The sequence below is a fragment of the Balaenoptera physalus genome (assembly GCF_965194825.1).
Source record: "Balaenoptera physalus genome assembly, chromosome: 8".
In the NCBI taxonomy this organism is placed as follows: domain Eukaryota; kingdom Metazoa; phylum Chordata; class Mammalia; order Artiodactyla; family Balaenopteridae; genus Balaenoptera; species Balaenoptera physalus.
Window position 1 is genome coordinate 123,253,630 of NC_138887.1, and position 25,602 is coordinate 123,279,231.

At 38.4% G+C, this 25,602-nt stretch overlaps 1 protein-coding gene across 11 annotated transcripts in view; it reads right to left on the minus strand.

The window, feature by feature from the left end:
- Positions 1-25,602, minus strand: part of LMBR1 (limb development membrane protein 1) — a 163,417-nt gene that overhangs the window by 109,911 nt on the left and 27,904 nt on the right. For 10 of the 11 annotated variants that reach the window (XM_082472642.1, XM_082472635.1, XM_082472639.1 and 7 more), the window contains 3 exons: positions 25,521-25,560; positions 20,016-20,155; positions 2,139-2,242 (listed from right to left, as the gene is read on the minus strand). In XM_082472642.1, coding sequence (XP_082328768.1) covers positions 2,139-2,242; positions 20,016-20,155; positions 25,521-25,560 — 284 coding nt within the window. The remainder of the gene's footprint in view (positions 1-2,138; positions 2,243-20,015; positions 20,156-25,520; positions 25,561-25,602) is intronic. The other variant, XM_082472636.1, reaches the window with a different exon arrangement.

A 25,602-nucleotide genomic window follows, 5' to 3' on the forward strand; every position in this document is an offset into this window, starting at 1 on the left:
AACTAGGGAGCGCACCTTTAATACCAAACATGAAAATATATTTAACACTGAGCTTTACCAGTTGCTTTTGCACTTGATAAGATTACACACGAGACACAGCTAGGGAGAGGGGAGCGCTGTGCATGTTTACAACATGGCAATTTTAGTGACATATGTTGAAACACTCTGTTTAACAGAGCCAGGTGCATGACTGATTCAGTATGGTGACATCTCTACCAAACAGTGCCTCGCATTGTGTGGTGCATGTACTCCCTTCCCTAGTGACATATGTTGAAATTCTGACGTGTATTTATCTCTAAATATGCTTAAATAAAACAGTAGATGCAAAAATTATTTCCAAAAATCCTCTGCCAACTCCCTGTTGTCTACAGCATAAAACCCAAACTATGTGGTAGAGGACTCAGGCCTCCAGGATCTGATCCTGACAAGGGGTCTCTCGCCATTCTCCATTCTACAGCTAAGCATCAGCCAGCCACTCCCTCAATTCAGGCAGAATCCAGGCCTTTGCTCAAGCCTCGAATGCTCACCTGCAAGTCTCAGCTCAAGTGCAGGCTAACCCCTCCCTGAAGCTTCCCCAATTCTCCAGGCAAATCAAGACCTCCCTTCACAGCCGCTCGTTGTGTAAAAGTTCATCCACCACATGCTACTTGTTTTCATCTCTGAGGTCATCCTCTCTTAATCCCTTGAAGGCAAGAACCCTGTCTTTTCACTTCTGTACCCAGCAAGCTCCTTTAACAGCATAGCAATTACCGCTTAGTATGTGCCTAGTAAACTCTGTCAAATGTATGACTATCCATCAAAAGGCTCTAAAATTCCACAGAAATTGCTTTCTCAAGCGTCTCTGATGACCTTGTTTCTTCTCCATGCTCTTCCTTTTCGACCCCACTCTGATGTCATGTTTTGCATTCCACTCTCCTGAGCTCTGTCTGGGCTTCCAGCTCACACCCTGCTTGTTCTCCTACTATCTGACGTCCCCACGCAAAGCCCCGCCTTGCCCCTTCCTCTGCCCTCGCGCTGTGGTCCTCTTCCCCTCCCTCCTCGTCGGTGCCTGGCCGGCTTTAGCTGTGCTCTCCACAGTGCTGACCGGTGAAGAACGTGCACACTCTGGGGAGGTTAGAAGCAAGCCCTGGGTTTTAGTCCTAGTTTTGCAATGGTACATATGTGGTTCTTAGACAATTTAATAACATTAATATCTTTGGATCTCAGTTTCCTCCTTATAAAAGGAGGGTTTGAACTAAATCCCTTTCAGCAGCAAAACTTCCTATCATTCTTCAAGAAATTATGAACAAAGAGTTTTTTAAACTGAAACTATGCAAGTCTTTCCCATTACATGGATGACTTAAATAATTTACATACGTCATTATAAAAAACAAACCTAATATATAAAAGCCAGTTTTCTCAATGTAGGTTTGACCGCCATACCCAACCATCCATTCCGATCTCAGTACATTCACTAAATATGAAACCAACCATATATCACAATATGAATATGAATAACCGTAACTAACAATTAGAAAGGTGCAATGTGCCTATAAACTGTAACACCAGAACTCATTTTGTCAAGTTTAAAAGTCACCCCAAAAGTACTAACTACTGAAATCTTCGCATTATATTCCAAGCTTTTATAGCAAACAGCTCCACAAGCTATGAATGGAAATGCTGTTCCCCCTTCACTTTAAAATGCTCTATTCAAGGACAGAGGGAGTTACTACCATTGACAAGGTCTGGATTAACTGTTTAAGATGCTCTTGCGGACTGTCCTGTTTTGCCCACTTCTCACGCTCCCACATTCACCTAATATCAGTAAGTCACAGGATCCTGGGAATAAGAAAGGAATAATAGCTATTGTGTCAGGTTTATTCATTCTACAAAAGAACACTCCACCAACTTTGCACATAGTATAAAATCATTCAAAGGTCAAAAGATGACTTCCTCCCTGTAGACATGTAAAATAATTCAATATGTAACACTGTTACCATTATTGTAAAAACATTATTAATATTAACAAGACATTATTATTAATTAAACTGCTTACATTCCAGTAAAATGGTTGTTTAAGCCTGCTTTTTTCTAGTTCAACATGAATGATATTTATTTCTTCATTGAAGAAATTTAATTCTAAAACATGATTCACTTACCTTTTTCAGGCCAGCAAAACCTTCTGATTCCAGAAAGAAAAAGGCAAAGGGCATCAACACAAATAAACAAAGATTGGAAAAGAGAGAAGCAAGGTTCCACAAACCTGTGAGAAGGATAACAATACAAGAAAGATGAGTTTAGATACTGACAATCTTGTCAAAGAAAATTACTGTGCTAAATTGTAATATCAGTCAAAGCTCTGTACTTTTTAATAGTAAAAATAAACATAAACTTGAATAGAGAGGCCTAAAAAATGACCTAAACTTAGAAATCAGAAAAATAATTACATATTTCTATAAAATTTTTGTAACTTGTACCTATTGGGAAAAGCCAATACAGAAACTAATAATTTTTCCTCATGATCTAAAATAAATTCACTAAACATATGACATATGCAGAGATCCAAAGATACAGCCTCTTCAGACATATTGGCACCTGAATATTTAAATTAGAGCCAGTAGCATTTATCGAGCACTTAATAAATGCCAGATACTCTACTAAACATTTTACATGAATAATCTTGTTTAATTTAAGCCTCATAAAAACCCGAAATGTAATAATTAGCATTTATTGAGCCCTTATGTGCCAAGCGCTATTCTAAGTGATTTACAGATATTATACAAACTCATTTACTCTTCACAGCAATCCCCCAAAATGACAGAGGCTGCTTATATAAAATCTGCCACGGCTGCAGAGCCTGCAAGTAGCTGCACTAATTCCTGGGATTTTTAAAAACCACTACATCATAGAAGTTTTAGTAAGCAACTCCAAGTGGTAAAGAAAATGTAAGAGGGGCAAGCAAGCTCACATCACCTTTTCCTTTTCTGGCACATTCTGCACTCATAAAATCACAATAAAAAGCAACTTAGATGATAATAAGACTAGATTTTTAAAAATACAGAACTTTAGGTATGTCACTGGGATAATATTTGGACCAACATCTCACTTTGTATAGGTAAAACACTCAACTTTAAAACTGATGGCTACAATCTTCATTAAAATTTATAAAATCAAGAATCAAAGATAAAAATTATGCTAAATATAAATTCAATGTACTACATACAATTATGATCCAATGCTTCTGAAAACAGGCAACTCATGTTCTTTCAACACCCTTATTTACAAGGCACTGTTCCACGCACTGGAGACGTAGTAACAACAGAACACAAACCTCTGCCCTCACAGAGTTTCCTTTCCAGACACATGGAGACTACACACTGAGCTCTCAGGGAACCAAGGAAACTAGTTCTCAACTGCCTTGGTTACAAATTAACATATGTGTTTCATAACTACCCTAAATCCTTTTTGGAACAGCATGGAATACAAACAAAAAGAATGAATGCAGCACTTGTACAGGTTACCTAGAGAGATGTACTTCCTTTAGTAAATAAGGTGATGTAATTAAAAATCAATTTACAGTTTCTTATTTAAAAATCTAGGTATTTAGATTGAATGAATTTTATAATATATATTTATCTCAGCAGGAAATAAAATGTTTTACAAAATATTTTCAAAAACAATGTTTCACATCTCTCAGAGGAAAAACTTTAATTTGTACTTTTAAAAATAAAAAATGTTCTAAAATACTTTTCCACTTCTCAGTCTCTAAAAAAAAAAGATGCTAAACATCTTAACCCTTTTCTTCATTCAAAGGGGTTATAATTACAGCCAATTGTTGTATCGTGTTAATAACCAGGAAGAACACACAGGATGGTGGCCAAATGCACACACGGGACTTTCACACAGACCTGGGTTCGAGCCCCATCTGCACCTCCATGTGACAACACTTTTAAGCCACAGGTTCTTCATCTATACAATGAGGCTGAGGATCATGTCTGTAGGTGGTGCTGAGAATTCAGTGAAATAATATTTGAACAACCATCACCACGCCTGTCACAAAATAAGCACTTAATGACTTTTTGCTTTTAATAACAGTAACATCTCCAGAGGCTACCAACACACAGTGCTAATTAGCCCCTAATTACCAAAGTACCATACTTTCTGAGAAGCCATGTTCACTTTGCAGAAAATCACGACATATATAAAAAGTAAAAATATTAGTTTCTAAAAAATTTGTTGAGTTATAATTGACATAAACCACACACAAATTGTACAGTTTCATAAAATGTGGCAGTTATATCACCATAACCAAGATAATATATCCATCACCCCTAAGTTTCCTCGTACCATTTTATAATCAGTGTCTCCTGCCACTCCCTATCCCACCCCATTCTCCATCAGCCAGATTCTACACTTTATAAAAGACTGTATTTTCTAAAATTTTCTATAAATGGTAAGTGTAGTATGTACTCCTGTTTTTGTCTGGCTTCTGTCACCTAGCGCAATTCTTCTGAGATTTTTCAACACTGTGGCAGTATCAGTAGTCTATCCCTTTGTATCAGATTGAATCCAGTTAATACACTGCATCCATCCACAGGCAAACTGCTACCTGGGTTGTGGCTCTCACAACTAGAGCTGTTATAAACACTCACATATGAGTCTTCGTATGGACACAGGCTTTCATGTCTTTGGGGTAAATATGTGGGCATGCAATGTCTGGGTCATATAGTAGGTGTACGTTTAACATTTTAAGAAACTGCCAAAATGTTTTCCAAAGTAGGTGTATAACTTCACATTCCTATCAGCAGAATTCAAATCTCATCCACATTTTGACAAAAAATGGTATGGGCAGTCTTTTCAGCTCCAGCCATTCTAATAGGTGTACAGTGGTATCTCATTACTGCTTTAATTTGCATTTCCCCAATGAATAATGACGTGAACATCTTCTCATGAACTTATCTGCCATCCATTTACATCTTCTTTGTTAAAACGTCTCTTCAAATCTGTTGCCCACTGTTTCATTGGGTTGTCTGTTTACTTACTGAGTATACTTTATATACTCTGAATACAAGTCTCTTATCAGGCATATGATTTACAGATATTTTCTCGCACTTCGTGAATTGTCTTTTCATCCTCTTAACAGTATCTTCCAAAGAACAAAATTTCTTAATGTTGATGAAGTCCAATTTATCAATGTTTTCTTTACGGATCATGCTTTAGCTATCTTACCCAAGAAATTATGGTCTAGTTCAGTGTCAAAGACCTTCTCCTATATTTCCTTCTTACAAGTGTTACAGTTTTAGGATTTACATTTAGATCTACGATTCTTTCAAATTACTTTCTGTATATGGAGCCAGATATGGATTTAAGTTCATTTTTTACCTACGATTATCCAATTGCTCCAGTACCATTTGTTGAAAATAGCCTTTTCCGCCAAATAGCCTTTGCACCTTTGTTAAAAATAAATTTACAATATGTTTGGATATACTCCTGGACTCTCTATTCTACTGAGTTGCTCTATCTTCCTGCTAATGCATACAGCACAGTATCGATTACTATGGCCTTAAAATAATCTTTGAGTTGGGTAGTCAGTCCTCCAATTTTGTTCTCTTTCAAAGTTGTTTTGGCTAATATAAGTCGTTTGAATTCCCATCTAAAATCTTAGATCAGCTTTTCAATTTCTACAAAAAAATCAGCCTGGTATTTTGACTAAGATTGTGTTGAATCTATAGATCAATTTGGGGAGAACTAACATCTTTACAGTACTGTCTTCTAATCTGTGAACACAGCACTTCTCTCCATTTATTACAGTATGCTTTAATTTTCCTCAGCAGTGTTTCCTAGTTTACAGTATACAGGTCTCGCACATCCCTAAGCACTTCATATTTTTGATTCTACTGTATATAAACGGCACTGGTTTTTAAATCAATTTCCAATTATCCATTGCTAGCATACAGAAATGCAATGGAGTTTTATATATTGATCTTGTATCTTTGCAACCTTGCAAAACTCACTTATTAGTTCTAATAGCTTTCCTATAATAGATTCCATCAGAATTTCTATATAGTCATATAATCTGTTAACAGAGACAGTTTTACTTTTTCCTTTCCAATCTCAATGTCCTTTATTCTTTAAAACTCACCAGAACCATGTTGAATAGAAGTGGTAAGAGGGGATCTCAGGAAAAAAAGCATTCAGTCTTTCACTATTAAGTATGATGTTACCTGTAGGGTTTTCATAGATGCTCTTTATTAAGATGAGGGAACTCCCTTTCATGCCTAATTTGCTGAGAGATTTTATCAGGAATGGACATTGAATTTTGTCATATGCTTTTTCTGTGTATATTGTGATGACCATATGAATTTTCTTTTTTAGTATGTACATATGGTAAATTAAATTCATTGATCTTGTCAAAAGTCATGATGTATTACCCTTTTTATTTATTGTTATATTTGATTTGCTAAAATTTTGTTTAAAATTTATGCATCTATATTCATGAGGGATATTCTTCTATAGTTTTCACGTATGTCTGTCTGGTTTTGGCACCAGGGTAATGCTGGTCTCAGAGTTGGGAAGTATTCCCTCATTTTCAATTTTCTTAAAAAGTCTGTGTAGAATTGGCATTATTTCTTCCTTAAATATTTGGGAGGACTGAAAATGAAATCTTCTTAGCCTAGAGTTTTGTGAGAATGTTTGCAACATTTCCACAATGTCTGAGAGGGTTTCAGTAGTTTTTGCCTTTCAAGGAATTTTTCCATTTCTCTAAGTTCTTGAATTTATTGGCATAAAGGTGTTCATAATATGCACTAATTATGCTTTTAACAGCTGTAGAATCTGTAGTGATATCACATCTCTCATTCCTGATATTGATAACTGGTATCTTTTTTTTCTGATCAATCTGGCTAAAGCCTTATCAATATTATTGATCCTCTCATTGATTTTCTCTACATTTTTTTATTTTGTTCATTTCTCCTCTCATCTTTTTTTATTTCCCATCCTCTTACTTTGGGATTCATTTGCTCTCCTTTTTCTAGTTTCTTATGGTGGAAGCTGGAGGAATTAATTTAAGACCTTCTTTTCTTTTCTAAAACAGGTATCTTTGTGCTATAAATTTTGGAATGTTTTATTTTCATTTTCATTGAGTTCAAAGTACTTTCAAATTTCCCTTTTGATTTCTTCTCTGACCTAAGAGTTATTGTGAAGTATGTTATTTAGATACCAAATACTTGAGGGATTTTCTAGATATGCTGCTGTCACTGTCCCATTTAACTTCACTGTTGTTAGGGAGCATATCTTCTATGACTTAAAGCACTGAGACTTGTTTCATGGCACAGAATATGGTTTTCTTGGTAAATGTTCCCAGAGTATTTGAAAAGAATGTGTATTTCACTATTGTTGGGCTGAGTGTTCCATAAATACAAATTAAGCCAAGTTAGTTAAGTGTTAAAAATCCTTAATTTTGTCCTGGCTACTTGTTCTATCAATTATTGAAAAGGGGACAGTGATATGTCTGAATATAATTGTGATTTTGACTATTAATTCTTTCATTTCTGTAAGTTTTTGCTTCATGTATTTAATAGGTATTTAATAAACAGGAATTTTTTAGGTAGGTAATAGGTAACGTTTATTACTATGTTCTTTTGATGAATGAACCCCTTCATCATTATGAAATGATCTTCTTTATGCCTGATAACATTCCTTACCCTTTTCTGATAATAATATACCTATACCATCTTCCTTTTCATTAGAATCAGTATAGTAAATCTTTTTGCTCCTATTGCTGTTAACCTATGTGTGTGTTTACATTTAAAGTGAGTTTCTTATAGGCAGCATATACTTGGCTTTCTTTTTTATTCAATCTGATAATCTCTGCCTTTTAATGGGAATGTTTAGACCACTGATATTTATTGATATGATCTGGCTGCAGTATATCAATTTGCTCTTTGTCTTCTACTTGCCCCATTGTTCTGTCTTCTCTTTGCCTTCTTTTTCTGTGACCCTCTGGATCAACTATTGTTATGACTCCATTCTAGTTCTTTTGTTTGCTGACTGACTGTATCTCCTCTTTGAGCTACTCTAGGGTTGTTTGGGGTTTATCATATACACCTTTAACTCATCATAATCTGCCTTCAAGAGGTACTACAATACTTCATGCACAGCCTAAGAACCTTACAACAGTCTATTGCCATTTGTTTCCTCTTGCCCTTGCATTATTGTTGTCATGCGCTTTTACTTGCACGTTATAAAACTCACAATTTACTGTTACTATTTTTTATTTAAAGAGCCAATTCTCTTTTAATAAGATTTATATGAAATAGAAATACTTTTAGATTTACCCTCAAATTCGCCACTTCCAGTGATCTTCATTCGGTTTTACAGATCCAGATTTCTATCTTCTACCAATTTGCCTCTGCCTAAAGGATGTCCCTTATTTTTGGTAGTATAGGTCTGTGGTGATGAACTTTCACCTTTTGTATATCTGATACTGCCTTTATTTTGACTTTGTTTTGGAAAAATATTTTCACTGGATATAGAACTAGGTTGGTGGGGCTTTCTTTTTTTCGGTACTTTAAAGATGTTGCTACCCTGCCATCTGGCTTGCATTTTTTTCCCACAAGAAATATGCTGGAATTCGCATCATTGCTCCTCTGTACTTTATGTCTTTTTCTCTGAATGCTTTTAAGATTTCTCCGTATCACTGGTTTTGACCAACCTGATGATGTATCTTGGCAGGTCTCCTGTAACTAGGGCTAGTTGAGCTTCTTGGATAAGAGGGTTTACAGTTTTCATCTAATCTTGAAATCTTTCTGCCATCAGTTTTTCAAATATTTTTCTTAACCCTCCGTCTTTTAGGAACATCAATTATACCACTGATGCCCTGGTCAGTTTTTCAGTCATTTTTTTGTTTCTTTTTTAGACTGTTTTCTATTGCTATATCTCAGAGTTCACTAATCTCTTCTGCAAAAATATCTAATTTGCTTTTATCCCATCCAATATATTTTCATGTCAGATATTACAGGTTTCATCTCTAGAAGTTTATTTGGTTCTTTTTTTACATCTTTTATGTCTCAATATGTTCAGTTATGTTCAGTCTTTCCTCCAGCTTCTGGAACGTATGAAATACTTAACAAGAAATGTTTCAATGCTCTTGTCTACTAATTCTGAATCTGTGTCAACTGTAAGTTTTGACTGATTTTTCTCTTCATTATGGGTTGTATTTTCCTGCTTTGTACTCAGCTGAAGTCTCATGGTAGGCAGAGTGAACCCCCAAAGATATCCATGCCTTAATCCCTGGAATTCTTATACAGTATATTAGTGAATATGTTACAAGGTATATTCGTTTTCTGGGGCTTCTGTAACAAAGTACCACAAACTGGATGGCTTCAAACAACAGAAATTTATTCTCTCACAGTTGTGGAGGCTAGAAGTCCAAAACCAAGGTGCCAGCAGGACCATACTCCTTCTGGAGGTTCTAGGGAAGAATGCTTCCTTAGAGGTGGCTGCCTGTAACATTTGGCATTCCTGGGCTTGTAGATTCATCACTCCAATCTCTGCCTTTGTCTTCACATTCTTCCCCTGTGTATGTCTCTGTTTTATCTTCTTATAAGGATACTAGTTATTGGACTAGGGCCCACCCTAATCCATTATGACCTTATTTTACTAATTATATCAGCAAAGATATTGTTTCCAAATAAGGTTACGTTCTGAGGTTCTAAATGGACACGAATTTGGGGAAAACACTTTTCAACCAAATATACAAGGCAAAAAAGATGTTGCAGATATAATTAAGGCTACGGACCTTAATAAAGAGAGAGGGGGAAACCATCTTGGATTAGCCAGGTGGGTACAACCTAACCAAAGGAGCCCTTAAAAGCAGAGAATTTTCTCTAAGAGGAGTCAGAGATGCAGCAGAAGGGTAAGACAGGGAGGAACTTGACACAACTTTGCTGGAGGGGGCATCACATGGAAAACCTGAGAAAAGAGGCAGACAGCCTATAGGGCAAAGATTGGCACCTGACTAACAGCTAGCAAGGAAATGGGGGCCTCAGTCTTACAACCACAAAGAACCAAATCCAGCCAACAACCTGAATGAACTTTGAAGCAAATTCTTCCCCACAGCCTCCAATAAAGAAAACAAATCTGTGAAAACCTTAATTTCAGCCCATGAGACCCTAAGCTGAGGGCCTTTTGTTTGTTTGCCAAAAAGAGAACATCAGTTTCATAAGATTTTACTAAGGGAAATGTTTAAACTGAGAATATGACAGCCCATTAATTCTACCCATCTGTGTAAAACAAAATGCTTAGTTGAGCTTCTGACCAGTTTGTAAGACACTTACACAGAACTAACACTTCTACATTTGTTTATATTTTTGTGTACATGTACACCCAAGCCTTACGATACCAAAACATCTTTCAAATACAGAAAGGTTTTAACAAATCCAACTTCAATAAAATATTGAATGTACTCCGTGTACTTAGTGCACAACCAGGAATTCGCACTGTGAAGACGTGGCGGCAGATGTCTAAGTGAGGGGCACTTTATGTCTGACCAGCCTGGGTTTGCATCTATCAGCTATACGTGACCTGGAAAAGGGACTTCAACTCTGTCGTCCTGTTTCCTCATGTATAAAATGGGCTATAACATAACTCATAGATCACGTGTGAACAGCAGAAGAGAAATAACATACCCAAATGTTAAATTAATGTCAGTGCCTCTCCCCGCCCTGTCTCAACATAATGCAAATGGTCCAAAACCCTGTAAAACTCCAATGCACATCAGCAATCAGACCAGATAGACAAAAAAGTGATATGAGCTACAGCTAAAATTAGGTTTCAGCCCTTTCCTTAAAGAATGATTCTCATTAATTACACCCAAAAAAACTTACGTAACAACAATCTGTATACTTATATGACATGAAAAATATATGAAAACAACAATGACAAAAAATAGGCACAGAAAATAAATTGCAAAGAAATATACCAAATTATTAACAGTGTGAATGTAGTGGAATTATGGATGATTTTTTCTTCCCACTGGCCTACATATTCTAAGTTTTCTATAAGGAGCACATAAAGACACAAATTTAAACTCCTTTGTGAAACTCAAAATCCTTCACCTCACTATGCCATATAACTTCCCCACAAAATGCCTAAGAAAGGGCAGAGAATGGCAAAGCTTAATTGAGGTGGAGATGCTAGCTGGGTCCCTCATCAGCCAGAGATCTCAGCCTATTTATTTTCTAGCCTCACTAAGCACAATTCATATTCTACCCTCTGCAAAATCAAGAATTATCGTGTGGCAGGGGGCTTCAAAGATTGCCCTCAAATAGTTGCAACCATGAATATAAACCCTTGAATGCTTCATTATAATTTTATAATTGGAGGAAAAAAATTTACTTAGGTTTTGTAATTTGAAACAATCAATTATCATCCATGGTAAAAAACAGACTTTATTATTGTTATTGTGCTCTAAATATACATACTTCCAGAATTTATCTTTCTAATCATATGTGTGTCCCTTTCATGTAGTGAAAAATACAAATTCAAATCCTTCTCTGGAAATCAAAAGTTAAAAAACAAAAGTCTGCCTTAGGCAAAAGATCACAAATCAGTAAACGTATCTATTCTGACTAACCAACATACTTAAAATGAAGATAGTTATGAAAATTTATATAAAGAAATCTTTATCAACAGATATTATCAAGCAGCGATCTGCTGAACAAGTGAAGAAAATGATCAGGATGATCACAAAGATTCTGAATAACAACTCATTTAAGTTTGCAATGAAATTAGATACCTTCTTTTATGTACTGAACTTTATATATAATACATACAATTTAAAATTTTTTTTTGATTTTCCCCACTTCCCTTTTTCCAGGAGATTCAACATTACTGCTGATGGTCTTATCAACCACAATTGCAAAAAGAGATATAACCTCCACCATATTTACTTTTGCAAGAAAAATTCACTTAACACAAAGAATTTGAGAGTTAACATACTACGTAACAGTATAATCATCTATGTAAATAACCAGCTTTTTTTCAAAGTCTAAATAATTCAATGCAAAAAATTAAGTTTTATTAGCCAGAATATATGTGAAAGCTTCAGACTCAGCTTATGCTAATTTAATTATCAAATTTGCAACATATAATAAAGTTAAAGTTACTATGAGAAGAACATTTAATATATAGAAAAATAATAAAGCTACTGTACACGCCTGTTGCCATTTTATTCTTGGAAACTGTGTAAAACTTAGTAAGTTTCCAGCATTTTGCAAACATACATCAGACATACACACATAAATATCCCTTAAGAATATTCTACAATTTTGATAAAACATTCCAAAATTAAAAATTAGAGCTAATACACATAAATACATACTACCACCACTTTTATTGTATTATATATTATTACATATTAATTTGTAAAATAAAAAGTAATGTTAGCTAAATTTCTCTACTTCAGAAAGCTAAAATTATGTGCTCTCTGACATGGTAGTAGAACCCTAAAAATTCAGAAACCTTGTAGTTTATCTAAATCTGTTTCAATGACAATCTTTTTGAAAGATATTCAATGTCTATCCCCAAAAGAGGTATGTAAACTTAAAAGTTATTTAATAATCCCAGAATAATTAGTCTAAAACCCAAGCAAACCAAACTGAATTGCCAGATCACCAATGGATGCATTACCTTCTAGCTCCATCTGCTGGAGTCACGAAATATTTCAATACAATATACAACACTATGAAGCAAATAATCTATCACTTTTTAACCACACAGACAAAAAACTTCATGAACTTAAATAAGAAAATTAATCCAAGTTCAGCCATATTTAATAATTTCCAAAATAACAAAACTAAGTTAAAACCAATATTTCACTGGAATTAAGGATCTAATCCAATTGTCAGAAAGTGACATATAATAAAAAAAAATGCTATGAAGAAAGCATAAGCTTTAAAGGAAAGACTGCAAGTTTGCTTTTGAATAGTGAGTATTGTGAGAACTTCAGAATTAAAATAGCTTTTGCTTATGCACTTAGAAGGGAAAAAAACCAAAAAGAACGATTTTAGCAATAAGCTATTAAACTTTTTAAGTTTTTTCTTATAACAAAAAAGCAATACACATCTACTATAGAAATATTATACAAGGCAAGCACCAAAACAAACTTCGTTTATAAATATAAATTTTTTATATCATATAATCCCACCACCCAGAGAAAAACATTTTTTTCGACATCTTTCTATATCAACAAATACTCATCTACATCATCATCATCATCTATAATGCTCAAAAAAGCATTCCACTGTTTGGATCTACCAAAATTTAATTAAGCAAATTTCCTACTTAGACTGTTTTTTATTTTTACTATTATAAACAATAAATATGCAGTAACTATAGTGATGCACATTATAACAAATCACTGAACTATTGAGACCAATTAACTAGAAATCGTTAGTAACATTTAATTAACAGTGGTACCTTAAAATATGGTAAGAACTGACTTTTGATTAATATTTATACATGAGTAAACATAATACTTATTTTTCATTTTTTTAAGTTTAATTGCTTATAATCTAAAAGTCTGAATTTTCTGACCTTCTGTGGGACTTGAAAATGTATACAACAAAGATGGATTTTGTACTGTTCCTTCATCATGTCCGAAACAGCATATTGGCTATTCATGTTGACAAATCAAAATAAAGCACACATACCTTGCAAAGTCAAGTCAGATTCACTGCGGTTATCTTTTAACAGGCTGAATCTTAAAACGGGCAATCATGTTCTAAACGTGTGTCTCTGTCTGGTCACAAGTGAGTATGGACAGCTTAGCAAAAACTGGGCCCCACTGAGAGAAAATACCTCAAAAACTGAAGAATTATTTCCTTATTTTATTTAAGGCTACAACTTAATTACATCCCAAGATGTATCGATGTTTGATTTTTATATTAATTTTAAACTCACATACATAAAATTACCACTTTAAAACGAATAATTCAGTGGCATTAGTGCATTCGCAATGTCATGCAACCACTACCTTTATCTAGTTCCAGAACATTCTCATCACTCAAAAAGGAAAACACACTAAGCAGGTGAATCATGATTTTTTAATTTATGGAACTGAAGAGTTTCGTATTTTTCTACTAATTTTTTTTAACAGTAGTCAAGATACAGAAAGTGAATACAAAGAGATACTTTCTTTTTTCTGTCCATTTTTTATGCTTTTTCTATTTTAATTCTAATAATAAATTATAATTATAATAATAAAAATAACAATACAAATTTTAGTCATCATTTTAATTTGCCATATCTGCCCCTTTTGTATCATCCTATAATAAACTATATTATTATTTATTAATTCTAGCCCAGAGAAGTGAAGTGGCATTCCAAGGTAATATAGTTAAGCACATAGTATTTCAAACACATGTCCAAGATCCAAACGCTGTACTTAAGCCAAACTGAATATATTTACACATACCAAAGCATTATTGACACATATTTTAGCCTCTAATCTTCATGTGATTCACACATTAACGGCACAATCGTTCCATATTGATAATTTTTAGAATAAGCCATTAAATTTCTTTTCAAATTAAGTCTACTTTTACCAAAGTATTCCTAATGATACAATTAATAACTATTACTCATCCAATCAATGAACCGTTATTGAACATTTTCAGTGTGCAAGAACTGGGACAGGTGCCTCATGGGAGATGAAGAGAATTTAAGACATGTTCCCAGTCCTCAAAGACTTCAGCACAAATTCACAAAACATTTCTGGCTCTGAACTGACACTATCTCCAGGGGACCCAAAACATCACCCCAGTCAGAGCAGGGGCTTGTGGAGGTCAGGTGGTCAGGAGAGTTTCAGCTCAGGTCTCACACGTCTCACAGTGGGTCCCTGAACCTGTTGTGCGGTTCTTTCCCCAGCTCTGGAATTCACAATTGGAATGGATACGCTCAAAAGCAGGCAGAATCCCCACAATGGTTCCCTGACCTGTGGAGAAAGGGCTATTATAGTGAGAAAGGCCAAACAGAGGCCACTAGAACTGCCTCTAACTAGGAAAATAGTAACCCAAAAGAAACCCCACATTCCTGAAGGTAATGCAGGGATTAGTGCAGCCATCAAGGACTTGAAAGATGAGGGGTAGTGATTCCCACATCCCCAAGAAAGACGGATCTTGGAGAATGACACTAGATTCTCATAAGCTTAACCAGGTGGTGACTCTAATTGCAGCTGCCGTAGCAGACTTGGTTTCGTTGCTAGGGTAAACGAACACATCTCCTGGTACCTGGTATGCGGCTACTGATGTGACAAATGCTTTTTTTCTCCATCCCTGTCCATAAGGCCCACCAGAAGCATTTTGCTTCCAGCTGGCAAGGCAAGCAATACACCTTCACTGTCCTAACTCAGGGATATACCACCCCTCTGGACCTATGTCACAATTTAGTTTGCAGGGATCTTGATCACCATTCCCTTCCAGAAGACTGCACGTCGCTCCACTACACAGATGACGGTATGCTAATCAGACCGCGTGAGTGAGAAGTAGCCACCTCTCTAATCGGTAAGACATTTTCATATCAGAGGGTGGGAAATAAATCCAACAAAAATTCAGGAGCCTTCTACTTCAGTGAAATTTCTAGGGGTCCAGTGGTGTGGGCCACGTCAAGACCTCCCTTCTAATAAGGACCGCTGCATCTGGCCTCTCCTACACCAAAACAGAGGCGCAAGGCTCAGGGGGGCTTCTTTGGATTTGGGAGGCAACGTATTCCTCACTTGGTTGTGTTACTCTAGCCCATTTACTGAGTGACCCAAAAAGCCGCTGGTTTTGAGGGGGGCCCAGCACAAGAGAAGGCTTTGCAGCTCTGCAGCTCCAGGCGGCTATGCAAGCTGCTCCGCCCTTGGCCTTATGATCCAGCAGATCCAATGGTGCCGGAAGCATCGGCAGCAGACAGTATGCAGTTCGGAGCCTTTGGCAGCCCCTAGAGGTGAATCACAGCAAAGGCTCTTAGGATGTCGGAGCAAAGCCCTGCCATCCCCTGCAGATAACTACCTTCCTTCTGAGAAACAGCTATTGGTTTGCTGTTGGGCTTTAGCAGAGACTTGACTGTGGGCCACCAAGTTACCATGTGACCTGAGCTGCCCATCATGAAATGGTGTTATCTTTATCCGGCCCACCAAGCCACAATGTGGGCATGCACAGCAACATCCCAAAGTCAGATGGAGGTGGTGTATACATGATCACACCCGAGCGGGCCCTGCAGGCACAAGTAAGTCACATGAAGAAGTGGCCCAGATGCCCACGGTCCCCACTCCTGCTGCTCTGTCTTCTCTCCCCTGGCCTCGTGGGGATTCCTCCGGATCAGCTGGCAGAGGAAGAGAAGTCTGGGCCTGACTCACAGACGGTTCTGCACAATATGCAGACACCGCCCCCAAGTGGACAGCTGCAGCACTACAGCCCTCCCTGGGACATCTCCAAACGACAGTGGTGAACGGGAATCCTCCCGGTGGACAGGACTTTGGGCAGTGTACCTGACTGTTCACTTTGCTTGGAAAAATGGCCAGACATGCAATTATATATTCATATTGGCCAATGGCTTGGCTGGATGGTTGGGGACTTGGAAGGAACACGACTGGAAAATTGGTAACAAGGAAACTTGGAGAAGAGGTATGCAGTCAGACCACTCTAAATGGGAAAAAAGAAAAAGGTGAAGATATTTGTATCCCATGTGACTGCTCATTAAAGGGGGACCTCAGCAGAGGATTTTAGTATTAAAGTGGATAGAATTACCTTATCCTAGTTCTACAGATACCAGTCAACCTCTTTCCCAAGCCACCCCTGTAATCACCCAATGAGCTCATGAAAAAAGTGGCCGTGGTGGCAGGGATGGAGGTTATGCGTAGGCTCAGCGACACAGACTTACACTCTCCAAAGCTGACCTGGCTACTGTCACCACTGAGGCCTTCAATCTCATACTGGAACTATCCCATGGGCTCTCCTGGGTCTCCCTTATGACAGTTTGGCCCCATTAATGGTTATAATTTTTTAAAAGCAAAGAAGCAAGCATATCTGAGGTTGACAAATCTTCAACCCCAAGACAATCTAAGGAAATAAACACTCCCTTGGATGTCATCCACAAGGTTAAAAAAAAAACTATGAATTCAGAAGAGAAAGATAAATAGGAAGCTTTATGAAATTCACTACATGCAGTAAAGGATACAGATCTACCAAAAAATTAGAAGCAGAAACAAAGTCAGGGGTCATAAAACCCTCAAGAACAATGTGCAGAGCTGACGGCCTAGGCTTCCTAAGACCAATTTCTGAGAATACATCTAGAAGCAATGATATAACTTAGACAGCTCTTCCTCTAGCTCCCCAACTTTCAGCTGATGTGGTCCCCTGGAGGTTAAAGTTGTTGTTTATAGTTTATCTACTCACTCAACAGATGTTTACTGGGCTACCACTATGTGGGAAGCACTGTTCTAAGCCCTGATTTATAAACAAGGTACAATGCCTGAGCTTACACCCCTTAACATTATAATGAGAAAGACAACCAACACAAACAAATACATTTACTTCCAAGGTTAATGCCTCCAGCATTAAATATGTAGCATGTCACATACTGGTAGCTCTCACTTCCAGTCCATAAACAGAATAAAAGAAATGGCTCTGATTTAGAGTATTTGAAGGTCATTAAGTATATCATACAATTTCTATTTAGTAAAACTGGAAACAAAGGCCAGTTCACTCATAATACTAGCTAGCCTGGCCTGAGACCGCCTGCACTGTTAGTGAAAACACCTGTAGCTCAACCCTCAAAAATGTATGCCCACAGAACCCACAGCCTTACAGAAAGCTAGGGCCAGAGTGAACAGTCTTCGACAAATGTTTCAGACAACATATGCAAAAAACATTTGTAAATCATATATTATCTATGTATCGGTTAATAACACACAGCACTGTCATCTAAAAATAATTCACCAGAAAAATCCTGATAAATATATTTTTCAACTCACCATTACTTTCCAGGTTGTTTCCTGCCTTTCATAGTGACTTTTCAGCAGGTGGCTTACTTTTTGTGTCAATTTCAGTAAAAACCTTAATTTGCTTGAGTTTTTCAATTGCTAAGCAACAAAAATGCAGTAATTTCTCTTTATTCACTTAATAGTTAGTCCTAAGTTTACTGAATTCATTTGGTCTTCAGAGCATCAATGACTCTGAAGCCTGACAGAAACCACAAGGCCAGTGTAAAGTATGTGACAGACTAGTATGTTAAAATTCTTCTTGTCAAGAAACAGGATAAGCAGTATTAAAGGACAATTGGGAAGGAAATGTTTGCAATTAACCTGATAGATAGCTAATACTTAAAAACACTGCAAAAATGGGCAAAGGAAATACAAGGAGGCAATTTACTAAAAAATAAATACAAATGACCTATAAACGTGCTTTGTAAATGTCCATCCTCACTAGTAATTAAAGAAATGTAAATTTAAAAACGGAAATTTCTCATCTATTGAATTGGTAGGTCTTTTTAACTAACACCCAAAATTGGTGAAGATACATTTTGGGAATAGAGATGCTCACACACTACATGAAAGTGGAACTGCTAGCAAAAATCAGACAGTTTTTCTGAGGAATAATTGGGAAATACCTTTTCAAAAACCTTTAAAGTATGCTTACTGGGAAAGTAAACTGCAGAAATTTGTCCTAAAGACAAACATTTATTTGTAAAGATGTACAATGTAGCTTTTTAAACTAAAAAACTGGGAACAATTCATGATAATAATGGCTCTAGGCAATATTGTAAATAGCACAGAAAAGTACTTCAGGCATGGAAACCTCCCCACTATATGATGATGGGTGCAAAGACAAATCGACAGTGCGTACAGTAGGGTTCCATTTCATTATTTATTTGGTTATGTGTTCACATGTGCACTCACACAACATTGAAGGGTTTAGGTCATCACAGTATCCACAGTAGTTCTCTGGGTTGTAGGGTTGTGAGTAATATTAATTTTCTTCACTGTAAATTTTGTTTTCCAAATTTTCTATAGCAAATATGTATTTCTTTAAACACACACAAATGGGTAAGAAAAAAGGTAGTTATCTGTGTAAACTCCAGATGGATTAAACAGTTAAGTGTAAACAAAACCATTTTTAAAAGAACAAGAAAAAAAAAGGAGTATTTGTCACATCTCAGGAAGGGAAAGGATCTCCTAGACACAAAAAGAGAGAAATCAAAGGAAGAAAAAGACTGGACAACATAAAAATGCAAAAATTCTGTAACCAAAAAAAAACAAAATTAAAAAGTAAACTAACAACTAGAAAAACATATTTACAAAAATCTGATAAATAGCTGATGTATTTCACATATAAAGAGATAACAGAATTCAATATGAAAAATAATGGGCAAAAGACAATGAAACATATAAAAAAGATATGTGTATTAGATTTTTTAATATATTTTATAAATTAAAATTAAAATGTCCTACCTCACTAAAAATGTCCAGAAAATGACAGAGCCAAGATTGGAATTCAGGTCTGTTTTGCTTCAAGGCAATATACCATGTTGCCAAAATAAGTCATTACTTTTTTAAACCACATTAATTTTAAAGTTTGTCCATGACAGAAGAGTTTTCCCCCTTCTATCATGCATTTTGAAATGGCTAAAGAAACTAACAGCAAATAAATAAAATAGAAACTATGGTGGGGTTTTTTTTTTAGATCCTAAATGGAGGTTGAGTTCTTCTGACATATCCAGATAAACCAAAATTCTCTTGCTAAATAATTAAATGAAAATGTATTTATCAAAATCACAGTCAGTATAAAAACTGCTTCTTGTAGAAAAGCCTTTCACAACTAACTACGAATAGGAATAGTAAGTAAAATCTGGTTTTCTGATTTTATTAAAGACTCAAATGGTTTACTGAAGGAAGATGCAAATTATTAAAGAAACTAAAAAAGGAAAATTTTTAAATATAGTACAGTAGAAAATTAAAACACTAATTGTGATTATATTAAGCAATATATACTAACCATGAATCAGGGAGCCATTTAGCCACTGAATATAGTAGTTTTGAGGAAAAGAAAGCAGGATTTCATTGCTGATTATTGAGAAGGGTAAAAGCAAAACTGCCCCAGCTGAAACTGCTAGAGTGAACGTGCTCAGAAACAACCTGGAAGAGAAGAGCATCATTGTCACCAGTGGTTGGAAAACGCCAAGAATATGGGAGTAATTCAAAAAGAACAGAATCAAAACTCTTAAATTTTTTAAATCCAAAAAGAATTACATATGCATTTCATTGCGTACATGTAGTTGGAAGACAAGTGATATACATATGGTCCTGGAAGTTAAACTAGACCAACTCTAAAACTTACTCTGTGAAAAAACCATTAAGTCTGAAGAGTCGGCCTAAAGCAGACATACACTAGAGACAGAATACTTCCCACATTTTACGAAGAATAAATTGTAGTCTCATTCCTCTTTTAAATTTAAGTATTTATTTCACAACTGCATTTAATTAACAACTATGGCAATATATGCTAACAGTAACGCAAACACCAGCTCAGGTGAAAAAATGCTTGTGAACACAGTATGAAAAAAGAATTACGTGAAAATGGTTATTTCAGGAAGAAGAAACTTACAAACCTATTGGTCTACCACCTCTTAAAATGGGTAAAGGTTAAATAAACTATATAGTAAACTGTAGGCAACTATTAAAATTATACATTAAATATTTAAAACACAATTTTGTCATTTTTTGATATATCTCTAATATGTACTAATATGGAAAGATGTCTAAAATAAATTAAAAATAAAAACACGAAGAAAAGCATGGACAATAAATATAAAACATGCTCTCCCCCGCCCCCCCCCACAAAGTGCATATTTACACACAGGAAAATAGAGGTACATTTAAAAATCTAGCATAATATATAACAATTCCTAGGAGAGTGGGACTACAGGGGGCTTTCTCAGTTACACGTCTCAAATGTTTAAAATTTTATATCTAATTTTTTAAAGATTATTTTAAAAGACTAAAATGGCAAAGGAAAAGGGAACCTCACTGACATTAGAGATGAAACCTTAATATTCATTCCATTAAATTTAATGTAGAAAGAATGTGAAAATACATGTAAGAAGATATAAGAAAAAATCATACTAAACGCTCAAAATACACATCTAATAGAGTAACTTTGAGGCCAATGCCATCTTGTGGCAACCAAAAGAAGCGTTTTCCTACTTAAAAGCTGAAAATAACCATGAAACCTCCTGTTCAGTAAATCGCTAGTAAATTTTTTAATGCAGACCATATGATACACACCAAAAATACAATTCAGTTCAGACACAGAAAAAGCCTTACAAACGGGTTTTGCTGAATGGACAACACGTTTCCTGGGAAAAGCAGAGACACACCCTCGCCCCAGGCCCACTGCCAACTCCAGCACTTATCCACCAGTGTGTGCCTCAAGCAACCTTCGTTTCTGTCCTCACAAGTCTGTCGCTACCATTCCTTCCTTCTTCCAACATGAAAATTAAGACCACATCCACGATCTCCCCATTCCAGGTCCTGCACAGCTCCCCCAATTTGCCCTTCCAGGCTCCTCTGGCCGCGACAGATTCCCACATACAGGCTGGCTTACCTAACCTCCTTGTACCCCCAACATGAATGGGTTTTCTGGCTCCGTGCCCTGGGCACAGTTGGCCCTCTCCCTCGGGTCCCCTCTGCGTCATCTGCCCCGTGAAGCACTCCTCAGCGGCTCCCTTCTCGCGCCTCTCAGTAAAGTCAGTCCCTCCCTCTCTTGGTGCTCATGACACTGACCCACACGCAGCAGTGAAGGCTAACCATGGCTTCCAGGTCTGAAGCTGGGAGATGTAATCTCACCAAGGAGTAAGCTTATGAGGGCAAACAGATGAAGTTTTTGAAATCAAAAGTGACCCAGAAAATCCTAAATATATATATGGTCACTGTAAATATAATACTGGATCTTACGTCAAAAACCTTCTAGGGACTTCCCTGGTGGTGCAGTGGTTAAGAATACGCCTGCCAATGCAGGGGACACGGGCTCGAGCCCTGGTCCGGGAAGATCCCACATGCCACGGATCAACTAAGCCCATGCGCCACAACTACTGAGCCTGTGCTCTAGGGCCCGCGAGCCACAACTACTGAGCCCGTGTGCTGCAACTACCGAAGCCCACGCGCCTAGAGCCCATGCTCCGTAACAAGAGAAACCACCGCAATGAGAAGCCCACGCACCGCAATGAAGAGTAGCCCCCGCTCTCCGCAACTAGAGAAAGCCCGCGCGCAGCAACGAAGACCCAACGCAGCCAAAAATAATTTTTTTTTAAAAACCCTCTAGAATCTACTGCACTTTAGGTATTGTGATTGACCCTAGACATGCAAAAAAAGGTAATACCATGCTCCCTGTTGCCCTTGAGTAGCTGTGAGGAGAACTATCGATAAAAGGCTGACGGGACAGAGTTAAATGCTGGCAAGGGGTCCTCAAGGTAAGGCCCTGGGTCAGGTCAGAAAATGGCAGCCGTCACTGCTTACACAACTATGAAACAGTGTGCCTCGGAATTGAAGGCAACCTCAGAAACGTCGCCTTCTGAAACGGAGCAGATTCTGAGGACAGAGCCAACAGGACTGCCCAGTGTGGGATGAGAGAGGGCTCAGGGATGACCAAGACCACCTCCTGAGAGTGGGAGTGGTGGAGCAGCCATCAGCTGTGACATCAGCTGTGACATCAGCTGTGACGGGGACGGCTGCAGCTGAGCGGGCTGGCAAGGGAGATGAGGGAGCCAGCTTTGGCTCTGTGGAGTCTGACATGTCCACAAGCCAGGAAAGTCACAGACGCCATGCTTCACGCTCCTCTCTACAGGCTACCAGGTGGCCTAGGATGTCTGTCTGCCCCATTACTGGTCGCGGTCTCTGCTCACTGGCCAAGGTGCCGTCTGCCAAGGCTCTCCACTCTAAAGTTCCTCTTCCCTTTGTGGGAAGCTAAGTTTGGAACTAGGAAAATGTCCTGCTCCTTGTCAAATAAGTTACCCACCTGTTGGTGTCTATCTGTATGGACTCGAGATTGCTCTGCTCTGTCCTGTGTTAGATCCATGACAATCCTGATTGTGACGCTCAGATCGTCCCTGAGTAGGTGTGAAAGCCCCTGAAGGCTTCCCTGTCTTCGTGATGTGCCGCCATCACTCTTGAGCACTTCCCTGCACTGTGGCACTACAAGATGGACGAAAGGAGCCTGGAACTTTCCCTACCCCAGCCCTGCAATCAGCCTTCCCCCCAAGGAGCACTGATTCCTTTTAGTGGAAACAAAAATCTGGGCGCTAAATATACTCCTTGCTGTTGGGGTGTCATGCTCCCAGGTGAGCACGGACAGGCAGTGGAGAGGCAGCTCTAGGGGCCTAAGTATGCACTAGGTATACATATACACACAAACACGTACGTGTACCCACACTTTACATCTAGACTGGGTTCAGTAACTCTATACTGAAAAACATGAGTCCATACAGATACCTCCAACTGCGCCACAACAACTTAGTGTTCACTGTCGTGTTCCCGCTTTCCCTAACTGTAAGTGGTCCCCGCTGTCTTTAACAGCCTCCTGCCACACTGACCCCCTCACCCTGGAGGCACCATGTGCTCAGGTGAGCCCCGTTTTGGACTGCCCTGCCCTGTGAACACCCTCCCCACCTGAGCACTGACAGCCAGGCCAGGCCATCCACCAGGGACACCCTTCCCACCCTGCGTGGGCTCTGAGTCCCCGTGACAGAGCACTCCCCAACGCAGCGGGTGCCCCTCTTCACCCCCTTGGGGCAACATCGTGCCTGGATTCCCCTCTGCAGGAAAACTTCCCTTCTCCTCTCAAATCCTGAGAGTCAACACCAGCTCACCCCCTCGTGCTCTGACCCCCGCACCAGGCCTCCCTCCTGCCTGGACAAGCCATCCTTAAAAGCAGTTTCACCAGTTAGGCGCTTTGATCCAAATCAAATCAAACAACCAGCTGAGAGAAAATGTAATTTAGGGTTGAAAAGAACAGAGAGAGTGAATTTGGGGGCATGAGTGGATACAAACAGAGGACAGAATGAAGGCCTTTAAGGAGCAAAAGAGAAAGCGAAGGTGGGTTTAAAGGGAGGTGAGAGAGGCCAGGGAACGACTCCTCAGCCTGACGCGGGGCTGCAGTAAGCCGCGGGGAACCCTCCTCCCTCCCTCAGGTGGCCAGACGGCGCTGGCCATCACCTACCCTTGGGGACTTGTCTGAACTCTCTCAGAACGCTGGGCCACTGTTTCTCCTCCTCTAAGCACAGCATCTCATTCTGCTCCTTCCTCTTCGGTGGGAGGAGGGCGGGCAAGGAAGGAGCGTGGGGGAGAAGTACAACAACCCTGAGCTCACGCCCGCCGCGCACCGAACACCCCCGACTCTTTTTGCGCGTGTTGTTTAATCCACACGGCAGGCTACAAAGCAGCGGGCAGCTCGAGCTCACATATGGAGGAAAGGAATCCTTCTCAGTCTCTTCTGCAATCAGGCTGCTCTTGAGTTCAGAATGTGAACCCAGCTCTGCCTGACTCCTCGGTTCTCACTCACTCCACCACAGAAGGGACGAAAGGCAGTGGGAGACAAACAGGCAGTGGGTGGGGCAGCTAGGGGGACAGGCTAGGTCAGAGCCGCCCTCCCAGGTGGCCTTCTCCGCCACACTTCCCCTTCCTGAATTTATAAGGGCACACACATCTACCTTCAGGAAGGGGGCATCTGTGCGCAGCACCATGATGCAAAAACCACCTGCTGGGAGAAACCCAAACCCCTCAGACAGGCCACGCCAGCCGCCATGTAAAGCAGGTGAGGCCACTCCCCGGCACCACCACAAGGAGACGGCCATATTTCCATAAAACACAATGCAAGTGTAAAATCCAATGGGATATGTTCTTGTCTTTTTACAAATTAGTGATCTACAAACGCATTTAAGTAGATTTACCACCAAAAGTGGAATGCAGACTAAACCGAGAGGGGTGCACATCTCACAAGTACTTCACACCTGCAGGACTGGGAAAGAATTCATGTCTGCCCTTTAGTTGGGCTCTGTCATCAGCATACACAAGCAGAAAGAGAGCTATAAGGAACCTAAGAGGACCATCTGGGCCCATCTCCCTGCTCACAGTAGGTAAATGTTCAATTAACCAGAAGAGATGTCTGCCCCCTGTTCCAAGGCCATTCAAACAGCCAAGAGCTTTCTTTCTTTCTTTCTTTGGCCCAGCAATTTTCCCAATCTTAAGCCCATTTCCTGGGTAAATCCTCTGAAGAGTAAATCTGTTGGCTCCTTAAATAAGTAAAGTTTAACAGGAGATAATCAATCCTCAATTATCCATGTATTTGCTTATATGTGCTTTCCAAGGATAGGACTAACATTTGATAAAGGTGCTGTAATACTTTAAGTGAATTTTTTCCATATTTCTGCCCAAAAGGCAAAATTAAGTTTTGAAAATTTATGACTTTAGAATGAGAAACAAGACAATTGAACATTAAAATACATACGAAATCCTGTTGACTATCGCATCTTCATCTTCTTGCTCATCTGCAAAAATGTTCAAGGTATTAATATTCTTTTATCTTCCAA